General features: G+C 35.8%; 1 protein-coding gene across 1 annotated transcript in view; it reads right to left on the bottom strand.

Moving 5' to 3' along the window:
* LOC107299403 (ethanolamine kinase 1) overlaps positions 1–9,160 on the bottom strand; it is a gene marked incomplete at its 5' end in the record, with an annotated part of 24,900 nt that extends 15,740 nt beyond the window's left edge. Inside the window, 4 exons of the mRNA XM_015828767.1 lie at positions 833–916; positions 7,126–7,268; positions 7,488–7,628; positions 8,880–9,160. Of these exons, the coding sequence (XP_015684253.1) occupies positions 833–916; positions 7,126–7,268; positions 7,488–7,628; positions 8,880–9,160 (649 nt within the window). The remainder of the gene's footprint in view (positions 1–832; positions 917–7,125; positions 7,269–7,487; positions 7,629–8,879) is intronic.
* Between the last annotated feature and the right edge of the window lie 311 nt (positions 9,161–9,471).

Below are 9,471 nucleotides of genomic sequence, written 5' to 3' on the forward strand. Positions count from 1 at the left end.
CTCCAGCTGGAGCTCGGCACTGATCCTGGCGCTTCTGCTGAGCCCAGAAGAAGCGCCAATCAGCTGGAATGTTGCAGCATCTCCAGGGTCTTGTGATTTACATTCAGATGCTTGGCAACTGATTCATATTTATGACGGTCACAGTGTCCCAGGGTCATGTGAAGTGACCAAAACCTGCTGCAACCACCCAGCAGACGGGGGGAATAAAAGCAAACACCCCCCCACCCCACCCCTGCTGCCAATCCTCAACAGAAATGCTTACAACAATGAAAACCTCGGACAGGAGGAAGAGTGCCTCGGGTGGGCAGGCAGGTGTCTTGCTCGGCTGTGCCTTGGGGGGCACTTTTTTCAGTGCCATTGTAACTTCGAACAGTCACTAAGCGAACTGTTGTAAGTCGAGGACTACCTGTACTTCAGCACTTTTTTCCTTTTTTGGGGGGGGTCATCAAGTTTTTGACACCTTGCTAGGCGACTGGTGGTACTCGGATGTTGCAATATCCTAAAAGTGGTACAATGGGTGAAAAGGTTGAAAAGCCCTGCACTACAGGCACAATGAAGAAAGGGAAATAAGGAGGTCCAGGGACATTTCAGGCTGACAAGAGAGAGGATTTATTTTAGGTCATTGGGTCTTCTTCCCATGAAAGCAGCTATGTGCGCAAACCCATGGAAGCAGTCGGAACACGTCTCAAAGCACCTGCGCATGCCTTGCAAAAGATGCTTTAAGAAATCTGAGAGGTGGGTCTACTTGTACAGCTGCGCACTGCGAGGCACTCATCCAATCCTGATGCAAGCTCTACTGTCCAAGCCATTAGCAGCCAGGTTACTACCATACCTGCAAACTCATTGAAGTGGTTCCCAATATCATAAGCGAGGTAATTATATCCAGAGTACTCGTAGTCAATGAACTGAACGTCACCTACACGAGACACAAAAATAGAATTTTTTAAGAGTAAGAGCAGAGCGCTGTGAATCTGCACTGTGCCACTTAATACCTGCCAGTGTGTTCCACTCTGCTGTGCTCTGTAGCATGCATTTTAAGAAATACCAAGATTGCATTTTTGTTTTGTTTGTTTGTTTTAACAAACATAATAAACTTCTTTACCAAAGATACCTGTTCTTAATTACTTAGGGATAGAACCTCTGCTTTTGTCCCACAGGGGGGCATCAGTTATCTTAAATTCCATTAGTTAGAGGGACTTGGTCTCTGAATATAACATTCAAATCATTCTTAAGCTATTCCTCATCCAAAGTTAGCAGGGCTGAATACAAAAGAAGTTAGTACCGTTACAGACAACGGGTTCTTTAAAAGAACGCTTATCGTTTTGCAAAAGGGGGTATCCGTGCTGTTATTTTGCTTCCTTTACACAAAACTCATTCGTTTTGCTTACATTACAGCACATCTTCCCCAAGTGTTTACCTGCTATCAGAACATCTGCATGAAACCATACAAGTTGTAATCAAATATGAATTCATATTGTCCTTAAGTCTATCCTGACATATCTCTCAGATTAAAATGTGCAAAAAGGAAGCAGCACTATATGTTTCCAAGCAATAGAGAACGGAGTTTGAGCCCCTGAACAATTAAACTGCTTTTCTTTACCTTAAGTAAAGAAGATATGTGGCGATACAATCATAATAAACATTATGTGGCGATACAATCATAAAGAGTAGTTTATATTATGCAGTGCAAGAAGAGGCATTAAATGTTCTCACTGCTAGAATATATTGCCAGCAATCCTCATCAGTCATTCCAAAGAAGCTCTGGGAAATATAGTTCCATAAGGCGGCTGAGGATATGTCTGTCTATATTCCAAATAGCCTACCTACAATTACATATTTCAGGATTCTTCGTGAAATGCAATTATAGTTCATTGAGAAAAATTCACGTCAGATACATAATAAATTTGTATCTTTAAGATGCCACAAGATATTTTGGGGGGTGTGGGTCTTGGTGGAACAAACTAATATAGTTAAAACATATACAGAGGCTTCTCATAATAGTATCTTACAAGCCAGGGAATAAATTTATACCATACAGGCAGTGGTGGGATTCAGCCGGTTCACACCAGTTCGGCAGAACCAGCAGCTAATTTTTTGTTGCCCAGGCCCAGAATGGACTACCGCAAGCGGCATCCACACCGAGAACCGGTTGTTCACATATTTGAATCCCACCACTGCATACAGGCAATTCAGAAAAATATTTTAAGTGGCCTCTAAACAGATCCTGTTTCCCAAGTCGCTCATCTTATAAAGATGATTCAGTAAAAACAAATGCACGCTCAGTTTAACTCTTCTTTTGCCATCCAAATACAGCTAACCTTTAACAGAACTATACTTTATCTGAATGTTTGCAGTTAAAAAAAAAAACAAAACCAATAAAGATAGCAGGTGAAAGACCTGCGTGCACAATACTAAGCAAATCAAACATTATTTGTATTCAAGATATACATTAATTATGTCTGCAATGCTGTTATCACCATACATTAATCCCTTTGCTAACTTCCAGTTATAATTAACAATATTACAAAAACAAAACAAAAAAAGACAGAAAGAAAGAAAATGAAGCTAAGATACAGATGAGGCTGTTACCAGGCTCCGTGCTCTCCTAGGGGGAGGTGCATGCGAACAAGTGATGCGATAATACCTCCAGTCAGTGCCTGTAAGTAGCACGGTGCACGCCGCCACTTGGCAGCAACAATGGCATACCTAATCTGTAGCAGATGAAGAAAATTTGGCAAACTCATATTTGACAAGACACAAAACTTTAAAGAGAAAAGTTCTGCATTTCACCGCTCTTTTCTTTGACAGACTGACATTACAGTGGAACTCAGCCTTAAATTTAAGTTTTGCAAGAAATTCAATCCCTGCCGTCAAGATGCATGGCTCCATTTCGTTTTGGCGTTCAAGGAAATAAGGGCTGATGCAAGCAAAATGTTGTCATTTGGATGCAATATTGTTCATTTGTTTTTGTTTTTTTAGTTCATACAGTGAATCATAATTACGGGCAAAGGCGTCGTTTCCCAAATATTCATGGGGATGGTGTGTAGTACAGTCCCCCAAAATCCTCCAAGAGTAATTAAAGCCCGACTCCAAATAGTTTTTTTTTTTAAAAATCCTGATTAAAATTCTATTTATGGTGTGTGAGACATTCAAAGCAATATGAGCATCCAGCATGTAGCAAAGGTTTATGCAAAAACAGTTGGGGCTAATTCCCTTTGTCAATTTCCTCTTAAAGAGTAGGGACAAAAACAACTATACAAATAACATGCATTTGTGGTCAATGCAAATAAAATTGACAGTATTTCTTCAGGAAAATTAAAAACTGAATGTCAACATTATTCTACTCCCACTTCTTCAAAGTTTTGAGTACTTGTTACTAATTGCGAAGCACTAATGCAGCTTTGCCTGTTATTTTTTCAGACATAATTATACATATATTATGTAAGGTAACACTATTTAAAAAAACAAGGTTGATGCTAGCTTGAATTCGTAAAGTGCCAACAACCAGATTTAAAAGAATATGCTTGGTTTACTACATCTTTAGAGATCATTAAAAAGTTTTAATTTTCAACTGAGTAAGCTACAATAACTAAATTTAAGAGCTTAATGCACTGATAAGTTTTTATATACAAATGTAATCCAGGAAAGAGGAATTTAGATTGTTAACATCACATGTATTGGAACTGGAATTTTATTTGAACACTTTGTTATTATTAACAAGACAATGCAATATCTTTACCAATAGCACTTTTTCTGTTTTATATAATTAAAAACTATAGGAGAATTTTTTGACATTAAAATAAAATAATCTTCCAGTAAGAAGCTTCAGAAAAATTATAATGCAACTCAAATATAAGACATCAAAAGCTCTTGAAAATTGATTGCATATTCCTCTTTAATTCTATAATTAAATTTCTCTTCACATCTGCCATCTATGCCCTGTTTAACAGCCTATTAACTGGATTCAACTATAACATTTTGCAGGAATTATTTACTTATTTATCCAAAAGACTTACTTCCCCCCTTGTCCCTCTAAAAAAATTAAACTTCCAAGAGGAAAAGTCATCTTTAAATTTGCTGAGATTATAATAGCAGCCAATTAATTTTTTCTTCTTAATAATTGGCAGGGATTTCATACATCTTAATCACTTCAGAAGTTGTGCTATACTTTTAAAAGGGTTTAGAGATTTTTATGGACAAAGACTAGCTGAATAGTTGATCACGTTTTGAAATGATCTAGTAACATTTTAAGTTCAGGTCCTTTGAGTACTAAAAGTGAGTAACAAAACTAAATTAGAAATTAAATGTTTCCTGCAGTTGCTCTAATAAATGAGTCACAACAAATGTGTTTTGATTCCTTTTTTCCTTGTTGCTGCACTACAGGAGGAAGGAGGAAGCAACCAAATTAAGGTTTGTTTAGCATTATATCCGAACTGTTTGTTTCTGTCTCAATATGAGTTGGGACAACTAGTAATTAGTTTAAAATGTGACTCTAGATCGACTTGTTTGCACAAAACTAGAGTAAACAAATCAGGTTTTTTTTTTCAAATTCATACTCATCTAGAGACATTTCTTTAAAAATTATCTAAACAATTTTCTCTGGAAAAGATTTGTTACTGACAAATTAAGTCAATAATAGTAATAAGGAGAGAGCAGTGCATCAAAACTTAATTTTTTTCAAGTAGCTTGCAAAACATTTCAGCACGAGTGATATATTAACAGCACTGTATAAGAATTTATCTTCTACTGCACAAAAAGACCCTTACGTTTAAGTTAAAGTTAAAGCTGAGTTTCCACTGCAAAAATAAATGGTTCCTCTATAACACTGTTATGTACCAGTTTCATAAACACTGTTGCCAAGTACAAGACAATACACAGTTGTTGTTTTTTTTATTTTACTTATTCCACAGTTAAAGCAATACTCCATATTTCAGCAATGCAGAAGTCTTAAGCACCATTCGGGGTTGCTCACAAGACCACTTAAAATCAGAACTAACAAATAATAGTTATGCCTATTATTTGTTAGCTTCAACTAGCATAACATAATCAACTTGTACTCTGCCCTAACTGTGTATGTGTTGTGCTGCAACATTTAAACACGTCGGTTTTAATGGTACACTCTAGCTCAAGGGTAGGCAACCTTGACTCTTTTATGACTCATGGACTTCAACTCCCAGAATTCCTGAGCCAGCATGGCTGGCTCAGGAATTCTGGGAGTTGAAGTCCACAAGTCATAAAAGAGCCAAGGTTGCCTACCCCTGCTCTAGCTACTATATACGCTTAGTACTTTCCCCCCTTTAAGAAGTTGCAAGCAATTTTACATGTTTTACATCCCCCTCCCTGTTCCCAAATACTAAACACTCACACACTGGTTTTTGTAGAATTGCTCTTAAATGATGTACTGCTCTCACTGATTTATTCTCCATTCTGTTCACAAAACAAAATGACAGCAGATTTGTTTCAAACGTAGGCATGTGACGCCTAGAAACTTTGATCGTGTTCTGAACTCTTTGTCAAGATACTTGTTTAGAAAAAGTTCCATCAGCTCGACGGAAGAGACACTTTCCTCAGATTTGATGAGATAACTCCCAGTTATATGAATTAAGTTTACATCTCTTATGCAAGCATACATTAGGACTCAAAGGTCAAATCTAAGGAGAGCAATCTAGACAGGTGGTCAATAAGTCACATTAACATATCGACAGGTGAGTGTCTTGGCTGCAAGAGAAGAGCTATGAGGTATTTAATTTCTGGCTGTGATTAAAATCTCACAGATGGGTCAACAGAAAAAGCAATAATTTCTCTTTCATCTAGAGTTTGGATTGAACTGGAAAAAAAAATAAACATAACTGTCATGGTATGGCTTGCTTAAAAGTATAATTTCCAGATAGGAGAAAGTATAATTACTTGGAATTATTTATAATTACTTGAGAAAACTGAAGTTATATGATCATCTAGGAATTTCATATACTACTTCAAGTTTTTAAGGAGCTACTTGCTTCAATATCAGTAAAGAAAGAGAAAATATTAAAAAGTTCCATGCCCTTTAGTTATATCAATTTAAGGGGGACATTCTGTTTATTTTTATCCCCTGATAAAGCAAGCATCAGCTTCAAGGCACAATGATCTATGATTTATGTCATCCCATCTATTTCCTACATTCTTGGATTTTGTTGATGTATTTAATTCAGAAAAGGTCTTAGTCCAAGTTAATGCTGGTTAAACAGAAGTTGTATTTTGAACCTGGAAAGGAAATCAAATTCCCTCCATAGTAATTTCCTTCTCTATTCCAGTATGAACTACATTTGTATTGATTTTAATGCAAACAAAGATCTCTCAAACCATACTTTCAGTCTTAGGTTTATATTAAGACCATAATCTGAACTGGTGTACATGTGATTCAAAAATACAATGAATATGAAGGGAGGGAAACAGGCATGCATTGCTAGCTTGTCCACATTATTATTAAATAACCAAGTTATGTCACTGAAAACAGTAAGTGTTACAATGTTTTAACACCATTGGATCATGTTATAAATTATAGGCAATTCTGACAACATAATTCTTTTCAGAAGTTGAATGCCTCTGAAAGTGATGGCAAGTTAAATCAAAAAGCCAATTTTCAAAATATTTCCAACAGAAAATATATTTACAAACAGATGCTCAACGTTAAAGATACCTATGTACCTCATCAGCAGGTATAAACAGAGACTTGGAAAGTATCTTTTCAGATACTTCACCATGCAGAATTCCTCCAGGGCATCAATATATCTGATAATTCAGAATACAAAGATAATACACAATAACCCAGAGACATTTGCTCCCAAAGCTATCAGAAATAATAAGTCTGGATCAAAGATAGTTAAGACAACAATTTAGTCTTAAACTGCTGCTGTATACACAGTACTTAGAATAAAAATAGCTACATGGAAAATAATATTCTTTACTACATTATACATCTTCATATATTAAAATATCAGTTATGGCTACTAAAGCAATGTATAAGCAACATTTAGAAATACTCTAAAATAGATTTGAAATTATCCACCCCTACAAGCTGCTGCTCTATATCAGGCAATATAAAACAATTTTTAAAAGTTACTTACAGCTGTGTTCAATACCTACCTTGTTTTCCATTGTAGATTATATTTTTACACAAGAGATCATTATGACAAAGTACCACTGGTGAACCTAGATTAGAGAGTCTCTCCTTCATCCATGCCATTTCATCCTGTAGAATTTGACGGCTTGGCACATCATGCAGAAATCTTTTAGAATTTGAAAAGAGTTAAGAAAAGGTTCAATGATACTTCTCAGAACTTTATGAAGATTCTCTTATTTCGGTAACGCAAGTTAAAACTTTCTGAACTCCACATACTCTAAAACTATACTTTCAACTTTACATTTTTAAACTAGAGAGGGATACTATGATATATTCATGTATGAGCTCAGAAATAATTGTCATAGATATAGTTTAAAATACCTACCTCACATGCAACTCCTCATCAGCAAATTCTGCAGGTGCAAGAGAGAAGTACTTTCCCATCTTTATCCATAAGTTCGACTTGGGTATCCATCCATTGTGAGCATGAATAGCATGTATTTTAGCAAGTTGTCTTGCTATCAGTCTGAAATAAAACGAAATTTACATTTAAAAAAATCATTGTAATTACAAGCACATTGTCTTTTATTGGTCTCAGCTCAGAACAATGAGAAATCAGTTAGGTGTATATTGTTAGGACAGCAGTGGCACAGAAGGAAATTAGCAAATTTTTTTGTTTTAAATGAGAAACTCCACAGTACCATGTTATTTTTTAAAAAATCTTGTACATATGACAGAAAGTGGTATGAAAGAGGATGTTGAACCAGAAAGGACTTTAGTTCAAAAGGATTAACTTCATGGCAGAAAGATATCTTGATGGCTGGAACATCACCTGTTCCTTTTTGTGAAAGCTTCCATAATGTTCCAAAGGGTTAGGTCAGGGGTAGTCAACCTTGGCTCTTTTATGACTCGTGAACTTCAACTCCCAGAATTCCTGAGCCAGCTGTGCTGGCTCAGGAATTCTGGGAGTTGAAGTCCACGAGTCATAAAAGAGCCAAGGTTGACTACCCCTGGGTTAGGTTATGACTGGAACCAAAAATTATTCTTCTAAAAACTGCATTGTTTCTACACCAAATAGATGATTCTGTATTCTCAGCACCTGGCAGCCACCTAATAAAACCTGAACTATAGGCCTGTAAGTGTTTTGCAGAATGCAGATAGCTACAAAGGGGGACAAAAATACCATTTTTCTTCTTGTAAAAAGCAGGAATATTAACAAAAGAGCAAGGAGGATCCATTATATAATACTCCAATAGTTCTACAAGCCACCGCAATCACACTGACTCTTTGCAGTAAAACCTACAGGACATTTATTTTTCTAAAATCAGCTCATTCAATCAACTTAGAAGAAATTGGATACAGTATACATCATGTTAACCAAGTATATTTTAAGAGAAGTATATATATATATATATGTTCTAGGATAACTTAAAGCAAGCTGGAGCAAATGACTAAGGAAAAATATACTAAGAAGCCTTGAGTATTATAGAGTATTCAGACATGGTCTGAATAAATAAAGCAAAAATATTTGACAATAAAATTGTCACTCAATCACAAAACAGTGCTGCAGAACAAAAGTAGCACTGGAATAATTTTTCATCCATTAAAATCTACATCATTAAGATTTTAAGCTATTAACTAACTGGATTTTAGAACAATAATTTGTTTTCTCTGGAAATTGAGATTTATTTAATCAAAAAATACTGCAAGCACAATATTGTAGCTAGCAACCTCTTTGAATAAATTGTGCATAAAAGAAGAATTGCAAAATGCTTACCGAAATATCTCTGGGTTGCAAACATGTTCTGGATCCAGAGCTTCTCCTTCCATGAACTCATAGCACAGGCCATTGCTGAAGGTGCAGTAAAGCTGGGGTGCACAACCATGGGCCTGCAGCACACGGAAGCTCTTCACTTCCTCCTCTCGATCAACTAAAAGTTCCGTCTTATTCCCGTAAATTCTAACAAGGACAACATCATCCATTTTTTCATCCACGTAACAGCCAATAAGTTTATTTGTGATTCCATCTGTAAATATCTGCAAAGAAAAAGCAATAAGTTTGGTTTAGTGAAATAGCTGTATATATATATATAATAATAATAATAATAATAATAATAATAATAATAATAATAATAATAATAATGATGATGATGATGATGATGATGATGATGATGATGATGATGATGATGATGATGATGATGATGATGTTGGAAGGGACCTTGGAGATCATCTAGTCCAACCCCCTGCTCAGGCAGGAAACCCTATACTATATCTTAACTACTGTTACAGTATGTTTGGGTTATGGCCTTGAAAGTAGTTTGCTTGGCAGAACTTGATTGATCTTTTCTGAGTTCAGAAGGTAAACTGGA

Source organism: Protobothrops mucrosquamatus, unplaced genomic scaffold (genome assembly GCF_001527695.2).
Source record: "Protobothrops mucrosquamatus isolate PMUCROS unplaced genomic scaffold, P.Mucros_1.0 scaffold4873, whole genome shotgun sequence".
Lineage (NCBI taxonomy): Eukaryota > Metazoa > Chordata > Lepidosauria > Squamata > Viperidae > Protobothrops > Protobothrops mucrosquamatus.